Below are 21,443 nucleotides of genomic sequence, written 5' to 3' on the forward strand. Positions count from 1 at the left end.
CAAGAAATGTAATGTGTTTGAATCATCTTGAAACCATGCCCTCCACCCCCTTGTCTGTGGGAAAATTTTCTTCCACAAAACTGGCCCCTCGTGCCAAAAAAGTTGGGGACCACTGCCCTAAACCATGTAAAAAGAGGGACAAAAAAAGAAACCCCAATCCAGTACATTATTAAACATGTAATGGTAGCACACCACGCAAAACAGTATTTACCATTACTGTAAGCCACGTACTGAAATAGGTTCTGTCGTCTGTGGCTTCACTCGACACTACGATTCGTTGTAATTGTACCACCTACAAGGGGTCATGATTTAATTGGAAAATGCTGGCTTAGATGTTCCTATATGCATTCAAGGTTCATTTCTTACTGAGCCTTTCCTTTAAAGGAAACTAAAATTTTGAATTAAAAAAAATCCCTCCATCTCTCTACGTAGCCCAGAACACATGAAATAGTCACCTTTGTGGAATTTTCACTGTATTTTTTATGGTTACTTTCTATTTGGGGTAAGAGATACTAATTTTCCATGTAGTATTGAAATTTTTTTCTCTAAGTTTATGTCAATGACAAATTTATTTTTGAGGAGCAAATGTTTTCAATAAGTGAATCGATTTAAAAGAAAAACAAGGAATGGTAGCAAAGTGTTGACTGTAGCATCTAGGTGTAGATAAATGGTCACTATAAAATTCCCAACTGCTTCATATGTTTGAAATTTTTCATTAAAAAGTGTTGGGGGGAAAAATGAACAACAAAACCTGTCTTCTCCATGAGGTTTACATACTCCACCTTCAGTGAAAGCAACTCCATCTTACACTGGGTATAAATTTTTAATGGCAGAATGACTTGACACTAATTAAAGTGGAGTGAAGATTATACTTGGGTCTTCCCAAACTAGATGACGCCATCAAATTATGAATACCTATTGAGCACCTGGGGCTTCCCAGGTGGCTCAGTGGTAAAGAATCCACCTGCCGACGCAGGTTCAACCTCTGGGTTGGGAAGATCCCCTGGAGAAGGCAATAGACACCCACTCCAGTATTCTTGCCTGGGAAATTCCACGGACAGAGGAGCCTGGTGGGCTACAGTCCATGGGGTCGCAGTTGGACTGGCACCTGCTGTACGCAACACATAGTATTATGTCTACAGGGATGTTGAAGATGGAGAGAGTTCCTCAGACCCCACATACCTCTTACAAACATGAAAACAAGTATTTTACAAAGTTTAATGATTTCAACAAATATTTACAGGTTCACTTTTATGTTTCAGGTTCTAGGTTGACAAGAGGACTGAACCCATCTCCAGGACTCACATCCTGAGGCCCTTACTTACTCCTGGTTTCTGGCAGCCATTAAGTCCAACCAGGGACTTAAATATTTTAAATCTGACCGTTAGAAAAGAGCACTCTAAAAGGTTCATGGCTTAAGATGTACTATTCTATGGTCACTTTGAACCACAGCCAGTCACTAGCTTGTAAAAAAAGAACAGTGAAACTCTGGCTGAACTAAAAGTGATACATTTCTTCTCATCTCCAACGAATGTGGACTACCGAGACAATCAAGCTTGGCTAGAGCCTGGCTCTCTTCATAGGCACATCTGCACATACATACAGATGACAGGGCTACAGCGCTGATTCATAAAGGAAAGGAAAAAATTAGCTGTAAACAGTTAACTTGAAAACTAAGACCTTTCTAGTGCATCTGTCTTTCTCTCTCAAAAAATTAAAAAAATTTAAGCCAAAAGAAAACAACAACCAGCCAAAACAAAACAACAACACTTTTCAGACCAAAAGAGCCAGAGAGTTAATGGTCTGAATTAATCTATGATTTGATGAGCAAAGAATTTAAACCACTGAGTGCAGGTTATGTCTTTCAGTAGAAAACTTTTATTTTGTCTTTTAGGAGTAGGCAAACATGTCTTACAATATTACAATACCTGACTTCCACACTGAGCAAGTTAACTTACAACCGGCCCCAAAGAGTAAAGCAGAAGCATTTGGGTTTGCAGGGTAAAAACACAATAGACTCTCATTTCTGATGCTTACCAATCAGGAATTTTATTACAGGAAATAAAAAAACACTCCAAAACTATGGCTACTGGGGGCACGAGCTCAGAGCACTTCCCATGCAGTGGACTTGGGTTCTAACTTGGGAGTCCACAAAGGCATCACCCACTTGGGCTTTGCCCACAAAGGGCTGTGCCTCAAAACAGGAAGAACCATGTTCCAGTCACCAGGACACCCAGCAGAGGTGAAAAGCACTGGAATGTCAAAGATGGGAATGAGGGAAGCAAAAAAAAAGCACATCCAAACTCTGTCCAGCAATGCTTGGAGAGGCTGCTGCTGGACATGCCACAGGGCAGAGACGACCCCAGCTCAGGACTGTCTCTTCTGAGGGGCGCGATCTCTCATTTCTGACAGGGCATTTGCAATCACGAAACAAAACCCAACGAGGACTCTGAGCAGGACAACCACTTCAGAGTTCATGGGTGGGTGAGAGGAGAGTCGGACAAAGGGAGCTTAGGAGACAATCTTCAAAATGTTTATTACAAAATACAGTACAGGCTTGCCAAATGTTTCCCAATGTTCTCTAATACATACACTGCGGGATGAAGCACTGCAAATACCTGGCAGGCGCCCATGTGAATCTAAGGACGTCTATAATGATTTGAATCTCCTTAGAGGTATAGACGAAACCTGTAACCGGCAGTGGAATGGAGTCGGACAGTCACTGTGGCCGCCTGGCTCCTGCCTGCTGAAGAATGACATCATTTTCTCCAGAGGTTGAAATCCACATCCAGGGCTGACAACCTACTGAAAGCTGGGACCCAAATTCGTACAAAGACGAGGCAGAATGGAGAGAAAACTCTGGACAACCCACAGGTCTCCAGCCACTACTTCTTATTCCTGGGTTTTAGCTCTTCGGCTGCATTACGCAGGAAAATGTAATTTTTCTTTTGGGGATTATAAAATTCATGTCCCTAAAGGGGAAAAAACGGTATCTTAAAAACGATGAAAAATCAGGTTAGCATTTTGTGGGTACTTTTAACATGCCAAGTCCTACGCCCAGTGTGTGAAGCATAATCTCTTAGGAGTGAAAGAGGTAAATGGAGAAAAATAAAAGTCAAATCTTAAACAAAAACTTCAGTCCCCAGAGAAAAGGTTAAGGATGTGGGACTTGTAATGTCCCCTTGGAAGGATGATCTTTTACATATTTCTCTCTTCAGCACTGAGACTCCTGTCAACCTTCCACCCACTGCTTTACTGCTGAGACAACTCCCCAGACTGCACAGCCTGGGGAGGGGAGGGTGGTGGAGGATGAGCTGCAGGTTTCTCAGCACAGGAGACACCTGGTCTGTGACATCAGAGGGAGCAGATGTGCCATCCCAGACGCTGAGGGAGGTGATGTGCAGGAGTTGGTGTTATCTGCCGGGGAGGGAGGGGGGCTACCTGACACTGGGGGAGCTGAAACACCCAGTTCAGGTCAGGCTATGAACGACGAGGGGAAAAAGGAATGGCAGCCACAAAGGCTGTAAGTGACAATGACAGTGACAGGACAGGAAGAGAGCAGAGTGGGTGGACAAGACAAGAGGAGTGGAAACCCACGGTGACCGAAAGGCCTGGAACACGAGGTGGGAAGGGCCTCTGGGTGTGCCCTGCCACCTGCTCTGCAATGGCACACTTTATTCTCATTCCTTGACAGCTGTGCCGAGATGGTTCTAGAAATTCTGCTCAAACAATGACCAACCAGTCTCATAATATACAAAGTATAGCTTTTCTTACTGGTTACACTAAAGCAGCAAGCTAATATTAATCACGTAATCATGACTCCATACCACAGATACTGTCCTTCAACTGAGAACAATGAAAAACTCCTAAAACAACTTTTCTTTAAATTAAAAGATTATAATTAAGTATTCCACTGTAAGTTGACATTAACTGTTCTGATTAAGGATTTCTAAGCAGCATTCAAATCAATGAGCTCTGGTTATACACTTCTTTCAATTTACAACTATTTTTTCAAGGCTTGAAAACAGAGACCTGAGTGTCATGTGAGTAAAACATGGAGTTTTGATGTGGCTGCAGGTCGAGCAGGTGAAGAAGACAAGTTCCATCAGAGGCCCACGGGGACCCTGGGGCCTCAGGCCAGAAGCTGGCTCCTACTCGACAGGCAGAACCAAAAACAGCACACTCTTTGTAAAACTGAGGGTATGGCTTCCACAGGTGAATGGATAAACAGTGATCCCAGACCATGGGATACTACTGTCATAAAAAGGAACGAACTAGTGACATACTCAACAGCAAAAATGCATATCTAGTGTATGACTCCATCTGTATAGAATTCTAGAAAACACAAATTCATCCATAACAACAGAAAGGAAATCAATGTGTGTGTGAAAGAAAGGATTACAATACACAACATTTTGGAGAGATAACTGTTTGTTAATCTTGACTGTGGTGATGGTTTCCTGGGTACATAAAGATAACTGATCAAAGTATACTTTTTACATATGTTATGTGCAATTTACTGCATTGAAGTTGCTTAAAAAAGGGCGGGGGGGGGGGGGGGGGACGGGCAGCTGCATGGCTCACAGAAGCAAAGACTCATAAAGGTTGTGCCTCCCACAGACCAGAGCAGGCATCACAACAGTGTGCTGATCGGGCAAGATGTACCACATAGGTGAAGTAGATGCAGCTCAGTGACTGCCCAGCTCTTCTGAGAGAAAGAGACAGAATCATAGGTGATTCCAAGACTTCTGCCCCACTGACCATATGGTGTTTAAGTAAAGAGGAGCACAGGAGAAGCAGCAAGCCTGGAGGATAAAAGGAGACGGGTTGGAAAATCCACCCGATTTTTATGTCCTAGGTTAAGGTGCTCAGGGGGTGCCCAGGTGCAGACACCCCACTGGCATGGGTACACAGAGAACTGGGGCACAAGGTCAGGAGGAGGTGAGACACGAGAGCCACCAGCTTATGCTGGAGGTGCTTCATGAATGCACATGCGCCTTGAGGAACCTGAAGGAGAACTACAGAAAAAGGCCTGCATGCAGGAGCTAGGAAGAAGAGCAGAAGCCACCAGAGACGGTGAGCAGTCAGGAGTAGGTATACAACAGACAGTAGACATGTCAGAGACCAGGGAGAAGGCTTTGTGAATGAAGAGGAAGGGGTGGCCCATGGTGCCCAATGCAGACAATAAGCAGCTTCTGGACTGAACGGGACAAAGGCAGCGAGGTCCCAACGACAGCTCCAGGAAACCAACGAGGAGACAGAGGTGGGGGAACAAGAGGGCAGGTGGTTACCTCTCTGGACGAGTTTAACACTAAGGGGACACTGGGATTCTTAACGCTTGTTTCAGAACAGCTGAAGTGTGTGCTTATAGACGGCAGAAGGAGACAGGGGACAGGAAGAGAAGGTGGAATAACAAGAGGCAGAGAAGAATGGAGTTAAGTGTGTTGGGGATGGGAGGGGAGGGGGGCAGGACGAGTGAAGACAGACACATGTGGAGGTGAGACTGTGGCTGAAACCTGAGTGCTTGGGTCAGTTCTTTTACACAGCACTGGGATGACTCAAACACAACCAGGACCCCATCAGTCCATAACCTCCCTCCCCAAACAGTGAACAAACAAAAAGCTTATGCCTCTGGTGAAGGCCGGGCACCTTGCCGAGCCCTCGTCACTCTCACCCAACAACCCCCGACATCCCTGAATGACTCAGATGCCCCAGAGTGCCAGCTGCTGGGTTTACGCTGACCAAGCACCTCACGTGGGCATGTTCTCAGGGAAAGGCTGAGAGGGAGGCCCTGCTGCTTCCTGCTGCAGTGAGGTGATGGTGACAGGTCATGTGCAAGACACACAGCACATCTGGAGAGGCCTCACGACTAAGCTCAGGCCTTCGTAGACCAGAGCCTGGCTCTGCTGCTGGATGGCGCCAGTGCAGGCCTGGGGATTCTCACCTTTGACCAGTCGTAGCTGGAAGCATACGCAAATATGTTTCCATTGTGATTGAAGCAGCAGGCCGATATTGGCTGATCTAACTGTTCCGAAGTCTTTAGTTTTGTTCTGGCATCTTTGTCCCAAAAGCTGAATCTACCATCAGATCCCACAGTAGCAAGGGTGCCATGGACAGGATGGAAGGCAATTCCATTAACCTACAAAGGATGGATACATACAGTGAGGAGGGAGGAGAAACTGGGTTTTTGACAATGCAGACTTCCTGGTTCAATGAGAACATAAAATGAACAACCATAATTTCATTAGAACTGATGGCCTGCTGATCACATCAAAAACCAGCCCCGCTTCCTGAACCAACTGACAGCCCAGGACTGAATCTTGTCTCTCGTTAAAAACACAAGTCAGCAGAAGTTAATAAGTACGTAAACTAGTGGCACCAAGGAGCAAACCTCAGGAAAATGCCTTTTTCTTTTTCAGCAAATAGCAATTTCTCAGTTTTAGCTAAGCGTACCAACTGTCTACTAGCACTCATACTGGTGGAAGTTGCTCCCCAAAACTCCTAAGCTTGCATTTCAGAAACAGAGAATGAAGAGAGTCAACATGTTCATAAAAACAGAAAACCGAAACCTCCCATGTAAGCCATTTGTCCCTGCACATGAACATACACAATGACAGTGATCTTTTCTGATCCCATAATGACTCAGCTATCCACCACCAAGTCTAGTTTCTAGATACATTCTCAGGATTAACGTTTCTAAAAACGCACCGCATAGATGTCCTGAGGAGCTGAAGTGTTGGTCCCGTTAGATCGATGACATTTAAAGGTGAAGTTATCCTTGGCACTGAAAAACAAAGGCCCAACTTAGCTTCCCTTCAAAACAAAACGTCTCACATGAACATCTGCAAGCTGACCAGGCCTCACTTACGGATTTGGGGGGTTGATGTAGTGGATAGCAACTCTCCCCTCGATGCTTCCCAGGGCAAAACCTGTCGGCTTGTTCTGTTTGTCTTTAAAAATAGCCACACATCGATGCTATAGTTGGGGAGAAAAAGTATATCATCATGTGAAGTATAACATTCCATAAATAACGTGAAAGTAAACAACTTTTACTCCATCTTTGGGTTTTGAAAGAACCAGAAACATATTTCTCAAACACGATAAAGAAGATTTTTCCATTCCTCCAGTAGGCATTATTTTTTTATTCAGCCACATGATTTTATGAACAAACCGCAGACCACGTTCTTCCGTCCAGGTGCTGCTGCTACTCTGCTACCCTGCAGGCCTCGCTGTCACTGCAGCAGGGCACGCACCCCTCAGCCCCGCCAGCTCCTATTCCGGCACTGAGCCCCTGGTGGGTTGGGAGGACACGTCCCTTTGATTTGCAGCATACCACTGACTACGCGAGTGGCCTCTAGGAAGTCACCCAGTGTCCTAGGGTCTCTGCATCCCCATTTGGAAAAGGGAAGTAGTGTTTGTGGGGGAGGATGTGGGAACAAGGGTCAAGCATACAGTGGATGTGGCCAGAACTTTCTAAACCATGAATAAGCTATGCAAAAGATAGACACTACACTTGATCCAACACTGAACCTGAGGGCCCAAAGGAGTGTCTCTTGGACTCCACAGAAGATCCCAAACAAAGAGCCCATGGCCCAGTCTCTGGAGGCAGAGACGCATAGGTCCACACTCCTGCTGTCATTCAACAAGAGCTGCATTCGAGTTGGAAGGAGAGAAATGGTCAGATTTGAAACCACACACAGGGTACAAGTGAGTGTGGTGGTTAATGAGATAGGGGAGGAGAAAAGGACGGACAGTGAGTAAAGGACAACTCCTGATTCCTGGCCTAGACAGCTAAAGGCCCCACCTAGTGAGATGCAGAGCATATGGGTAGGAGCAGGCTGGGGGCAGTGGGGAGGCCCTGGGCCTGGTATGGGATGCTACTGGGCTGAGATACCAGGGGTTGGGGGTCGGGGGGACGCATAGGAGCTGTCAGACTGCGGGTGCCCTTGTCAGGAGCACAGAGAGTAGGCAGCTAGGGATCCAAGACTCCAGCTCACCATGCACCCCTAATCAACAGTCATGAACGGCAGACGGGACCGTGCTGAGCTTCAGAAGGCAGTGGCCTAGGGCAGATGCCTGGGGAACTTCAAGATACAGCAAGAACCAGCAAGGAAGACAAAGCAGCAAGCAGAGGCCAGAGTTAAAGAGACTGGCATTATAGAGCCCAGGCACAAAGTCCTCAGAACATATAGTTAAGAACACTGGTGAGTGCCATGGTTGTGGTAAGATGAGGGTGACGAGTATCCATCCACTGGAGTTACTGACTAGGAAGCCATCAGTGGCCGTGCCAGAAACAGTTCTGGTGGAGTCACAGGGGCAGAAGTCTCAAAGGAGTGGGTGAGAAATGAGTAGGAGGTAGGAGAACCAGGAAAGCTCATTTAAGACACTTGACTTACAAGGGGAAAAGGTACCTAGCTGGCTGAGGATGTGAGGGTCAGAAGAGGTTTGTTTCCCAGGATTAGACTTGAGTTTGTCTTATGCCAGCGAATAAAAAGTTGGAGGGGGTGAGGAGAGGGGAAGATGAAATACAGGAGGGAGGTGAATGGCTGATAGCCTGAGGCTCCTGAGAGGTGGGAGGGCGCAGAGCCTAACCAAAACTGGCCACTGGAGAGTGTGGACCACTCTTCAACACGTGGGAAAAGGCAGGCAAGAGGCAGGTGTAGTCAGAATTCTAGGTTCAGCAGGAGTTAAGATGAGGAAGTTTCCAATTATCAGCTTCTGTGTTCTAGGAGTAGAGGCAGATCTGATCTGCAGAGACAAAGGCCAAAGGAGGGAGGGATCGGAAGAGGGTGAAGAAGATCTAAGACTCTGTGGCAGGTGGAGACCAAGCTGAAGGCAGAAGCTGTGGACTCACGATGGAACCAGTTCACTGTAGTGTGTACCCATTCAGCAGCATTCTGCTACCCAGGGCATGTCTGCCAAGGATGGTATTTACCCGCTAATACTGTGTTTATATATCCTTAAAGTCTCCTCCTTTTAATATCCAAAAGAACAACAATCTCCACATGCATGCACTTACTCCCTATGATGCTAAATACAAGCTTCCTGATCTGATTCATGACTCACCTGATGCTTCAGTGGAGACTCTATCCTCCTAAATTCAGAAGGCTGATTCTCTAACTGATACACAATCAGGCCCCTCTCTGCAGTTGCCACCACAGCCATAGGATATATCTAGGAAAAAGAGGAAAGCAGTGACCTACTTAAAGTGGGGTGTGCTCTTTTGTATACCAAAGTATTCTATCAATTTTTTCAGAGTCGCAAAAATTAGTGAATTTTTTTTAAGCTTAACAATCCAATGGTATTTACATGTTTCAAGGTAACCTAGAGAAATCATATTTGAAAGTAGAACATACCTTTTTAAAAGACTCACTTTTTAAAACTATGAAATATTTATTTAGGACATATACTGAGGAATAGAGAAAAAATAAAAATCATTGTTCTACCACCCCTTCAAATGGTAACAGTTGTCAGCATTACGGTATGTTTTCTCTTGTCTTTTTTTTGAGCATTTTTTATACATGTGTGTATATGTACATTTTTATATAATTCACATCCTTTACTAAAGTGTGTTCAGTGAACACCATTCCACACATTTTCCTGAGAACAGTAGTGATGGCCATTTAAGTAATGTTCCCTCAAATCAAACGACTGCAGAGTTGGCCCACTGGGTCATTTCCAATGTTTCACTCTATTATACAGAACAAGGAACATTTGCATCTCTACTTTTCTCATGATAAATTCCTGAAAGTGGAATTATGGGGCAGTCAGTACACTCTTAAGACTTATTGCTACACCAACAGAGAAAGTTCTTCAGCTTCTATCCCACTCAGGGATAGTCACCAAAGATCTAGTTCCACATCACAAAGTTATTGCCAGTTTTTGTACAGTACACATCATACCGGTGCCGGCATGGCCTGTGACTGAATATCTTCGTATAATAAGTGACTAAAAAAGTGTGACATCCAGTTTTCTGTAGTTCTGGAACATATGCAGTACAAAAATCTAGGTTTAAGACAACTGAGGCAATCCAAACTACATCCCCCATCTATTATTAAAGTCTGAAGGGTTTTTACGTTGTCCTCTAATTGTAAGGTATCATAAAGTAAGAAACTTCTTACCACATCAGCACAGTAACACCTTTCAGGGAGCTGTAACACCATCATAGGATTTGATGATCGTGTATCCCAAAACTGAAAGACAAAAAAAACAACAACAAAACAAAAGCAAAAAAACAAGTGACCAACCATTCAGAGCTAACATCCAGATAGCATAAGAACACCACCTTGGTCAGGCCAGGAAGTCCCTCGACTATGCAGCATACCTTCAAGGTCTTATCCCAGCTCCCGGTCATCACACAGCTGTAGTTTGGTGCTTTGATCCAATGTATTGTTTTGACAGGAGCATCGTGCTTTCAAGACAAAACCAAAACAGATCAAGGTAAATGTAATGTAACATGCCACATAGCTTTGGTTCTGGAAATTCAAAGAAAAGGAATCTTAAATATTGAGGTCATACTCAACAAAAACCAAAGGATGGTATAGTCCTTCCCCATGGCCAAAACATTCTGTGTAACATTAAGAGCATGTACCTACCTTCCATACCAACAAAATTTAATTTGATTTGAACCATAATTAACTAGTATGAGAGTGAAGAGGGAAGTACTCAGAAACAACTCACAGGGAAGAACTCCCCCACAGTTGTATCACTGAGGAGACAAACATTAGAGATCAAAGAGGTGCTCTAAAACACGGTATTGCTGTCTCAGGGTATGTGACACCTTCCTGAAAGTGTCTCAGTGTCAAGAGGCTCTTCCTCACCAGGCCTGACCCTCTGGCTCTAGGCTCTCTCCTCTTCATTGTTTCTGCTTTTCTTAGCAGTCTTCACACAAGAACCTGCCTGCCACCTTCAAGCAGGCTGTAAAAGCTCCTGACACAGGGAAGGGTGCCTCTCATTCACTGCTGTGTCTCTACTCCAAGGACAGTGCCTGTGGTGTCACTGGCAATTGATACATACTTTTCTAATGAACAAGTGACCAAACGCAGCCTGGGACAACACAAGCCAACACGGGTGCTGGAGTGCTGAGGATTAGTTTTAACACTGCCTTTTACAGGTCTGAACATCACTAGCTCCTTATGATGCAACCCTCAACCACACAAATGCGGAAGACCCTTGGCCAGAACAACTTGTGAAACACCAGTAAAAACTAGAGTGCTCATAAAATTGGCGTTATTTTGTGCTGAAGAGGTTTCTGGTATATTTAAGTCTAATTGATTTGGTACAGCTCAACTGCACCTTTCCTGTAACAGAGTAAGAATCATTACAACCCTGCCTTGCCCAGCATCTCTGCAGAGGATAAATTTTATTATTTATTACCTGTGCAATCTGTATCGCCTGGTTACTATTGAGGTCCCACATTTTGGCAGTTTTATCACATGAGGCTGTAAATACTTTGCTCCCATCCTAAAATAAAGTAGAAAAAAATCTGACATTCTAATAAAAATAAAAATTCTATATGAACATTTAGATATTAGATTGAACATACTGAGGCAGGTTTTATTTTGCAATTTTTATTTTTCCAATTATTTGGGGGCTTGTGTATTGCAAACTACAATGTCATAAAAAACACATTTCCAGCTCTCTTCAATTATCAATTTTTTTCTAATAGACAACATGTAAACAGGTTAATAAAACACTTAAAGAGCATTTAGAGTTACGTGATGAAAACCAAGTCCCTCCCTGACCCCAGCTCACTGTTCAGAGGCAGTCATGGTCACTGGCAGCCCTCTAGGAGCAGCCTTTTATATCCTGTTTCAATGTTCTACCAGGAGCCACTTACGTTTTTTTTTTTTTTTCTTATTTTCATCAATTTCAAGCCTTCCCAACAGGTACAAGAATAGTACAATGAATACTCACAAACACATCATCTACATTCACCAATTTAAACATTTCGCCACATATACTGTATCTTTCTCCCCGCAATTTCTGCTCTATACCACATATGTTCAATCATTATCACTTGTGTTCAGTTCAACATCTAACAGCATTCTAAAGTGCATGCAATAAAACTACACTAATTTACAATGATCATTGGTCCAATATAAACTACAAAATAGCTTAAAAATTGGCACTGTGTTATAGTTTTAAAATATCCACATACAAAATTCATAAAGTAGGTCAGTCAATTATGAAGTACAAGATAATTTAAAAACAGTAAGTACCGAGTTGAAAATCTAGACCTATCATCAACATTTTTTTTTCCTAAAGGGTAATACAGTAAATATTTCAGCTTTGCAGGTCAAGTGGTTTCTGTTGCAACTCCTAATTCTGCTGTTGTAGCTAGAACGCAGCCATACACACTGTCAAATGAATGAGTGTGGTTGTGTTTCAAGAAAACTTCATTTACAAAAGTTAGCAATGGGCCAAATTGGGCCCATGGGCCATAATCTACAGACTCCTATCATGTCACTTCTGGTTCCACAGCTCAAAGATTTACCATTATCTTTCCCTAGCAAAAACTTATTTGAAGTCACCAGCTCACCATCTGAAAGAAGACAGAAAACCGTCTTCTCTGTCAATGAGGCTCTAAGGGTCAGTCCACAAATCCTTGGAAAGATGCTAATGTGGGCTGTCCTGAGGCTGAGTGAAACACTGGCCCCTCAATCTCCTGCAATGTTGACCCTACCAGCTGCAGGATGCCAGGCCCCAGTGGGCACACTGAGACAGAGGCCAGTCTATCAAAAGGCTGGCGCAGAGGAACGAGATCACTAAACGCTCCCAAATCAGCTCCTCTAAGCTCCACCTGCTGTGTCCACGCAGCGAGCTGTGTCCTTGGACTGCTGGAGAATCATTCTCACCAAGCTGGGCTTTTACACCTTGAGGGTTACTCTGGCTCTTCTGTGCCTTTCCATATATGCGTTCCTTTCCACGCCAGCTCCTATTTCCTACAAGCCCCTGTGAGGGAGGCTGTCAGTGCCTGGGCTCTGGAACCAGAAGGTCCAGGTCTGGGCTCAGCCTTTCTCTATGTTACCTCAAGCAAGTCTCTTAACCACTTCCCACAGGTGCAGTGCTAGTCTTTGAGTGACTGGATAACAGATTCAGAGAGATTAAGTAACTTGGCAAAGCCAAAAAGTGAACATGGAGCTGAAATTTGAATCCACATTTGGAATGGAGACAGTTCTCTAAAGCTATAAGCAAATGGTTTGCTTTTAAGATTCAGCTCAATTCTTGCCTCTTCTGCAAAGCTTTCACTGCACCCTTCCCAACTTCATAGTTGCTTCTGGGTTCTGTCCACCCAGCACAGTGCATCCTGTCTCTCTAAGAACTTAGCTCCCTGAACTGGAACTCTTCCTGTCTATATTTTGACTTTTCCACTAGACGGTGCATGACTCTAATGGAGTTAGAGAAAGGAAATAGGCTGTGTACTTTTCTGTAAAAGGCGACTCAGGAACACCTGAACAACAAACAGAATTCTGGTGTCAGGTAATTCTATTTCTTACCATACCTGATAAGAAACTCACAATTCTGATCTGTTCTCTCATCAGTAAAGAAAGACAGGTAAAATAAATTAGAAGTATTTAAAATCTACTCAAATAGTTGTTTTTCTAAGTGTAATTTAAAACTATTATTAATCTCATAATAACCTAATCAGACAAATCAGGAATACACTTTACAGATTGACAGAAATGTCTTAGAGAAGACTTTCAGAGATGATTAAAACGGGAGCAACTCAAAATATTTATAAATAGAATCATTTGCTATGTGTAAGCTAAATATAATCACATGAATGGTGTGAGTAGTCTGGTGTTTCTCATAAAAATTAACATAAATTTTTCATATGACTCGGCAAGCCCACTATTAGATATAAACTCAAGAGGAAAGAAAATTTATATTCACGGAAAATCCAGTATACAAAATGTTTATAGCAGCATTTATTCATTACAACCAAAAATGGAAAACAACCTAAATGTCCTTTAGCTTGTAGATGGTGAACAAATGGTGAACATCCATACAATGCACTACTACTCAGCAACAAGGAGGACAAACTACTGCCAGATCCACGCTAGATGGACCTCAAGAGCACTGAACTGAAAGCAGCCAGACTCAAAAGGATTCTATTGATGGCGTTCTAGTAAAGGCAGAAACACAGGGACGGAAAACACACCAGTGGTCTCCAAGGACAGCAGCTGAGGAGGATCTGACTACAAAGGGCAAGAGGAAATCTTTTGGCTGATTGATCTCTTCTATATTTTGACCACAACTCTATGCATTTCTCAAAACTCACAGAATCATACACTTAAAAGGTTTAATTTTACTGCCTGCAAATTACATCTAATAAAAAAAATTCTATGAGCCTGGGAAGGAACCTTGAGACTTAGCTTCCTCAGCACATCTGCCCCACTCTTGAGTCAGGCGCTTTTGGTTTTGGCTGTCAGCAGGAGAAGGAGGGGAGGGAGGCTGGGCCCTTCACAGCCAAGGCTCCTGCTGTGCGTGACTTCACCATCCCTGTCGGCTTCTTTGTAAATGGTATACCTTCATTAAACTCCCCAATCACCCACCTTCTCCCCTCAAAAAAAAATAAAGAGGGTGCCCAAGTTTGCCCTTTCCCCTCCCCCTGCCTCCTGCCTCTGGAGGGGATGGGCCGGTTCGCAGCCGGCTAGCCCTTCTCTGTAATTCCTCGGTCCCTTTGTTCCACGAATGGCCGGCAGTGTGTTTGGGCTGGTTAATTCTCTCTCTCTCTTGCTATTCCCCTGTTTAAGTTGCTATCTCACGTTAACTCCCTCTGATTGCCCTCAGGGCATTTGGCCTGGTCCTTACCCTAAGCAATGCCGCCCACTCCTCTCCGTTTCGCCCTCACTTGCTGGAGGCGGATGCGGGGGTCTGGGGTACTTTTCTGCTAGGAGTTGCTTTTAGGCATGTAATCTGTGGGTTTTATTTATTTTTTCCTCCCAGTTAGGTTGCCCTCCGAGATTCGAAAACTTCCCCCAGGCCCGCCCATTGAGAGGGTTTCCTGGTGTTTGGAAAATGGAAGCAACCTAGATGCCCATCAGCAGACGAATGGATAAGGAAGCTGCGGTACATATACACCATGGAATATTACTCAGCCATTAAAAAGAATTCATTTGAATCAGTTCTAATGAGATGGATGAAACTGGAGCCCATCATACAGAGTGAAGTAAGCCAGAAAGATAAAGACCAATACAGTATACTAACGCATATATATGGAATTTAGAAAGATGGTAACGATAACCCTATATGCAAAACAGAAAAAGAGACACAGATGTACCGAACAGAATTTTGGACTTTGTGGGAGAAGGCCAGGGTGGGATGTTTCGAGAGAACAGCATCGAAACATGTATATTATCTAGGGTGAAACAGATCACCAGCCGAGGCTAGATGCATGAGACAAGTGCTCGGGCCTGGTGCACTGGGAAGACCCAGAGGAATCAGGTGGAGAGGGAGGTGGGAGGGGGGATCGGGATGGGGAATACATGTAAATCCATGGCTGATTCATGTCAATGTATGACAAAAACCACTACAATATTGTAAAGTAATTAGCCTCCAACTAATAAAAATAAATGGAAAAAAAATAATAAAGAAAGAGCTCAGAGTTGAATAAACTCAAACACATTTACTTATAATGCTAATGTTCAGGATTTGGAAGGAAAAAGAATTTCAAAGAAAGGAAATATTTCAAAAGTCCAATAATGGTAAAGGATTAATTTTCCCCCTAGGACTTACTTCCTGGGACTGTAAATTTTTAATTTTAAAACAACATAAGCTCCTGGCACATCAAGAGATATAGGAAAAGCTTTAACTGTCTAACCCTTGCTCAAGAAAATGGCAAGCACTCCAGTATTCTTGCCTGGAGAATTCCATGGACAGAGGAGCCTGACAGGCTACAACCCATGGGGGGAGGTGCATGTGGTGCACAGAGAGTCAGACACGACTGAGCAGCTAACACTTTGCTCAAGCAAACAGGTCAATGAATTAATGGATTTTTTTTTATGCAAGAAGCTTTCAGAGAGACTAACTAAAGCTAACGTAACAAAAGTTAACTGACTACATTATGAATATCAATCAATGACCGTATTTAAATTCAGAAACAGCATTTCTAAAATGTGTATGTATACATGCTATTTGTATTTCAGGTTATATAAAAACATGACGAAACTTACATCGCTCCAGCAAACATCTAGCACAGGCCCCGTGTGCATCTGCTGGGCTTTTGGAATAGTCTGTCCACTATCTTGAACTTCCCAGCATCGAACCTACAGTAATAAAACAATGAAGACACAACAATTAATGATAACCCCTATGCTCCCAGCCATAATCACATAAACACAAATTTACATGACAGACACTTTCCCCTATCAAATTGGCATAATAAAATGAGTAATACTTGGCACCACCAAGGAGAAGCTGAAATCTGGACTAGTGGGAGCTGTACCCTGTGTCTCAGACATTCCCTTTCTGGGACTTGAGAATTTCCCATGATGTACTTTGTATGCATTATCTGAATTCACCTCTACAACAGCTAAACCTCTGTGTACTTACTGTCATCTCCATCTTATTTCAGGATATGAAGCTTAGAGAAGTAAGATAACTGGCCTAGGTCCCCCACTTAAGTGAACAGCAAAGCCACTATGCATTTATCTGCTTATGAGTGTGATTAAATGGTTCAAATTTGCTCTAACAAGCCACCTGTACTTCTTTTGTGAAGTGCTTCTAAACATCTTTTGTCTTTTTTTCTACCAGAATTTTTATCTTTCTTTTTGAATACTACAATTTTGTTTGGTTAAGTATGGTGTTGATGCAGGACTGTTAATATAGCTAAAGGTGAAAAACTTTAACATATGCCTAAAGAACAGGCATCCTTCAGGATGCCTAGAAGAGAAATTCACATAGAGCATTAGGGACAACATTTATTCTCAATGAATACTACACATGATCAGGGAATATACTCAAGATACTGAACTAGAGTATAAATTTTTTAATGATGCATATGATCTTGCTTTCTTAAAAAAATGGCACAAGAAGTGATGCCTGCCATTCAGAATGGTTCACACTCTTAAAACTCATTTCTTTAAAAAAAAGGTCATGAATAAGCCATAACTTTGCTTTATTCACTTGGAGCAAAAACAAACAAACAAAAAACCCAGCCCTGCCCATGCAGAGAGATACACGACAGAGAGCATTTACATTTAAGGAGATACATTTAAGGAGCACTTACATCATTAGCCCACGATCCTGCAATAAGAAAGTTCCCCGGCAAGGTTGGGGGGCTAAATGATAGACAACCAATGCTATCATCAGGAGAGGATGTTACTTCAATATCCTGGGGTGGAAAAAGTCCATGTTAAAATGTATACATCATCACAATTCAAAATTGCTTTCTTTCTCACCAACACATCAAGTTGAAGTGTCCCTGTTCCCAAGAACTAAGTGAATCAGATCTCACTTACTTGGATAAAAAGGGGGAGTGTAACCCAGCCAGTGAAAGTACTGGCACTGCTGGACTGCAGGCAGCATCTCAAAGCCAGGCCTGCAGCCACGTTCCCCAACAATGGCCCACCAGGTCATTCCTGCCCCACAGTGCTCAACCATCATCATCACCTGCCTCCCTCTCCCAGAGAAATTCTCATTCAACAGTTGTGGACTGGACCCTGGGCACCTGCAATTTTAACAAGCACCTTGTATGATTTCAGTGACTAGGAATGTCAGGGGAAATAGGACACTAGTCCAGGGGACACACAATTTCTCTGCTCCAGTATTTGAGAGAGCAGGCTGAACAAAATTTCATTGTTTTCACCTCAAAGGAGGCTCCCACACCAAGTGGGATTCTCTTGCTGTCATGGATGTGGGACTCTCTGGCCTGCGCTGTTTCTAAAACCCCCGTGAAGCTGCATGTGGTACCTTCATAGGGTTGTGATTATCTGTGGTTGTGCTGCCAAACATGCTGGTCCCACCAGATCCAAAACCCGAGGTTGTTCCAAACAGACTCATTTTGGCCCTAAAAAATAAGTAAAGGACAGGTCTTCTCATAAGTAATTAACATCCTTAAGAGGCAATAAAAAGATACAGTTAAGTTATAGGAGGGATATAGAGAGTAAATAAATAAACGACTTGGTATCAGGCTTCTCTCTTCTGAGGAGATTTAATATGCAATAAGCAGAGTGCCTTTTAACAACAAGCCTTCTATTTTTAGAATAGTTTTTAATGGAAAATTCCAAAGTCAGGAGAGTTCCCATATATCACACATCCAGTTCCCTTCTTACATTCATCACAATTAATTAACCAATACTGATACATTACAGCAGAGTATTTTTCAGCCACCAACTAGAAAATAAATTCATTTTTACACAGTTTGAGACACAGCACTGAGCAGTAGGAATACAATAGGAAACCAGCAGAAGGCTCTGTTCTTCCAGGTTCCCATTTAGTGACAGTTCACTTTCCTCATATAAATTTCCACACTCTGGTTTAGGTCACTATTTCTGCATGAAGTTACTAAGAAAAGCAACCAATCTTGGCAGCAATCACAGGAGTTTTAAAGAGTAATCTACCTTTATCTGGTTTGGCATTGTGCTGGACATTTGCCCAGCAAGAATTCCCCACTTTGAGTTTTTTAGGGGTGCCATAGTCTAGTAGGCCCACCTAGGTTAGAACCATGCCTCTGCCACTCACCAGAACTGGGATCCTAATCTGACCAAGCCTCATTTTCCCTATTCTGCAAATACAGAGTATATTAACACCCTATCCAGAGTTGCTCTGAGTATCAAATCAGATTATCTACGTAGAAAATGTAGTTATCTAGTGGATAGTGGGTCATAAACAAGTTTCCTTTTTTCCTTACAAGGAGAAAGTATATATATTTTAACTCTCTGATGATTCACTTACATTGATGTATCTTCAATTCTGTAACTGGTTAGTAAGTTCTTACATCCAGCTGCCTACCCAAAGGAGCCTTGCAGCTGAGTGACATAGATAACAAGAGTAGCATCTCTTATGATGACAACACAGAATGGGAAAACTATGAGGAATTTTGGAAGATATCTGAGTTTCCTGAGCTTCAAGAAAAATAATCAAGTGTAGACATACTAGGTCTATGAGTACATTAATATCTCAAAAAGTGACTGTGCAAGGATGTGGGGCTTGCTGACCACCTCTGATTCAAATGATTGAGATGTATTTGGAACATCAACTGTGTGAGCAAAGGAACGACAAAGATTCTGCATTCAAGTCCAGGAACTAAATATATGATTTTGGGCAAATTATTTAGTCCCACTAGCTCAGACAGTAAAGAATCTGCCTGCAAAAAAATTAAAAAAAAAAAAAAAAAAAAAAATCTGCCTGCAATGTGGGAGACCGGGTTCAATCCACAGGTCAGGAAGATACCCTGGAGGAGGGCATGGCAACCCACTGAAGTATCCTTGCCTGGAATATCTCACGGACAAAAGAGCCTGCCAGGCTACAGTCCAAGGGCTTGCCAAGAGTTGGACAAGACTCAGCAACTAACACTTTCTCATCTACAAAAACAGACACTAAGATCCACCTGAAGTGAAGCTGTACACACAATGCCTGAAACTTCTATTCCTTCTTTCTATTCAACCATGGAGCATTAATCAGCCTGTGTGGACCATATGTTGCACAGGACACTGGGAACCCATAACAAGTTCAGAAGGCAGGAGTTCATCTCTAGCCTACCTAGTCTCTTGCTCCCTCCTTGAGCACTCCAGCTCTCAGGGTTTCCTTTCTGCATGTGAATACAACAAGCGCCTCCCAGTTTGAAGCATTCCTACCAGCTATTCCTGCAACCTGGGGTGACCCGGACTCCCCCGGTGGAGGGTGTCGCTTTTTGAGATTATTAATGCGCTCATAGACCTAGTATGTCTACATTTCATTATTTTTCTTGAAGCCCAGGAAACTCAGATACCTTCCCAAATCCCCAGCTGTCTCAGTGTGAATTTTCAGGTCCCACTTCAAAAGGTAGCTCCTCTTGTGAACTTTTGTGGGGGGGAGTGATGGAAATGGTCTAAACTGCATCGTGATGATGCTTACACGACTGTATTAAACTTTCCAAACTCATCAAAATGTGCACTTTAAATAGGTTACAGTGTGTAAGTGACGTTCGGTGAAACTCTTGGAGCATCTTTTTTTTTTTTTAAAGTCACCTCCTCTCCTCAGAGGCTTCCCTGCCTTCCGAAAGTAATACAACTGATCCTCCATCACTTGCCCCTCTTCTTCACAGCACCGGTCCCCATCCGGGACTTGTCTGCAACCAGCCCCCTCCCCAGGAGAGTGCCAGCTCCAAACGGCCCAGAGATGTCTGGATGTTCCCCTAAAACACACCTGGCCCGCAGCACAGCGCCTGGCGTGTCACAGATGCTTGCCTGGGCGGAGTGTGCGCACACGGATATAATAAAACACTTGGCGGAGGAAAACAGAGTTAACTGCAGACACTGATAAGTGTAACAAAGGCGCTCAAGCACGTTACCCTGGAAAAGACTACCAAGAATGGTAGGGAAGCTCTCCGAGGCGGCCGCTTGCGTCTGAGGAGAAGCCAGACGTGTAACCAGGAAGGGCAGAGACGATAGGGGCTGCCATCGACTCTGCCCTTTCTCGGTGCCTCAGTTTCCCCACGAGAAAAACGAGGGGATCAGACCAGCGGTGATCTTAACGCACCCTTGCAACTCCGACGTCCCTCCCAGGGGCCACTCAAGAAGCTCGCCAACGGTCCGGCTCGCGCTTCAGCACCTCGCGGCGGAACGCACTCCCCCGGGGACCCGGCCTCAGCGGCGCCATGGCGGCGGGGAACAAGGAGAATCCGCACGGGGCCTACCTGAGAGTCGCGCAGCAGAGGGAAGCCGGCGATGGGAAGCGGGAGGAGCTCGAGAGCCTGCGACCCCGCCACCCCGCTCGGGCGCGGAGGAGACAGAGGCGAGGTGACAGGAACACTAACCCCGAGGGACTGGGGTCCCCTCACGCCCGCCGAGGAAATTGCCCTAATTACCGCGGAGACATTACGCATGCGTCCCTAAGCCACTTCCTTTGGCGTCCGGAAGTCAGGGAAGGAAAGAAAAGGCTTCTCCGCCCTCAAGGCAATGGCACATGCGCAGAAGCACTATTGATGCCTAGAAGTCCTAGTGCCCGCAGTTTGCGGATTGGTCGAAAGTTGTTGTCGACGTAGTTGCCGAGCGACCGCTCTGATAATTCCGCGGCCCCGGCAGGAAAAAGGTAGTTAGAATCTTCTCTTGTGAATTTACTGTAGCAAAATTCTGATTGCCGCAAATTCAAGTTCAAGGCCATCCTTCGAATAACTGTCTGGGTTTGCTGTCTGGGTTCCTACCGTGGCGTCCCTATTTGCGACTGGGGTATCTTGAGCCATTTGGGCTCTTTGGACCTCAGTTTATAGCTGTAAAATGAGGACAATGATGCCTAAC

The 21,443-nt window shown here is 44.0% G+C and overlaps 1 protein-coding gene across 5 annotated transcripts; it reads right to left on the reverse strand.

Annotated features, from left to right (window-relative positions):
- Positions 1-1,855: 1,855 nt before the first annotated feature.
- RAE1 (ribonucleic acid export 1) lies at positions 1,856-21,106 on the reverse strand. 5 transcript variants are annotated; one of them, XM_070472473.1, is made up of 12 exons: positions 20,843-21,106; positions 17,917-18,013; positions 17,234-17,338; positions 16,179-16,271; positions 11,377-11,463; positions 10,325-10,411; positions 10,122-10,193; positions 9,067-9,174; positions 6,869-6,975; positions 6,709-6,784; positions 5,945-6,139; positions 1,856-2,746 (listed from the first exon to the last, which is right to left on the reverse strand). In XM_070472473.1, the coding sequence occupies exons 2-12, from the start codon at positions 18,004-18,006 to the stop codon at positions 2,720-2,722; spliced, it is 1,047 nt and encodes a 348-aa protein (XP_070328574.1). In that variant the 5' UTR covers positions 18,007-18,013; positions 20,843-21,106; the 3' UTR covers positions 1,856-2,719. The 5 variants fall into 5 exon arrangements, with proteins under 5 accessions (XP_070328574.1, XP_020760866.1, XP_020760868.1 ...); XM_020905207.2 differs by having other exon boundaries at positions 1,856-2,972; positions 20,843-21,104; XM_020905209.2 differs by lacking the exon at positions 20,843-21,106 and adding an exon at positions 20,686-20,781 and having other exon boundaries at positions 1,856-2,972.
- Positions 21,107-21,443: the final 337 nt, after the last annotated feature.

This window comes from Odocoileus virginianus, chromosome 9 (assembly GCF_023699985.2).
Source record: "Odocoileus virginianus isolate 20LAN1187 ecotype Illinois chromosome 9, Ovbor_1.2, whole genome shotgun sequence".
In the NCBI taxonomy this organism is placed as follows: Eukaryota; Metazoa; Chordata; class Mammalia; order Artiodactyla; family Cervidae; genus Odocoileus; species Odocoileus virginianus.

Coding starts and splice junctions, on each gene's coding strand:
- RAE1 (XM_020905207.2), bottom strand. CDS start 18,006: ATGAGTCTGTTTGGAACAACCTCGGGTTTTGGATCTGGTGGGACCAGC. Junction 6,976..9,066: donor AGTCTCCACTGAAGCATCAG/GTGAGTCATGAA, acceptor CCCCAACTATAG/CATCGATGTGTGGCTATTTT. Junction 6,140..6,708: donor CTCCTCAGGACATCTATGCG/GTGCGTTTTTAG, acceptor CATCCTTTGTAG/GTTAATGGAATTGCCTTCCA.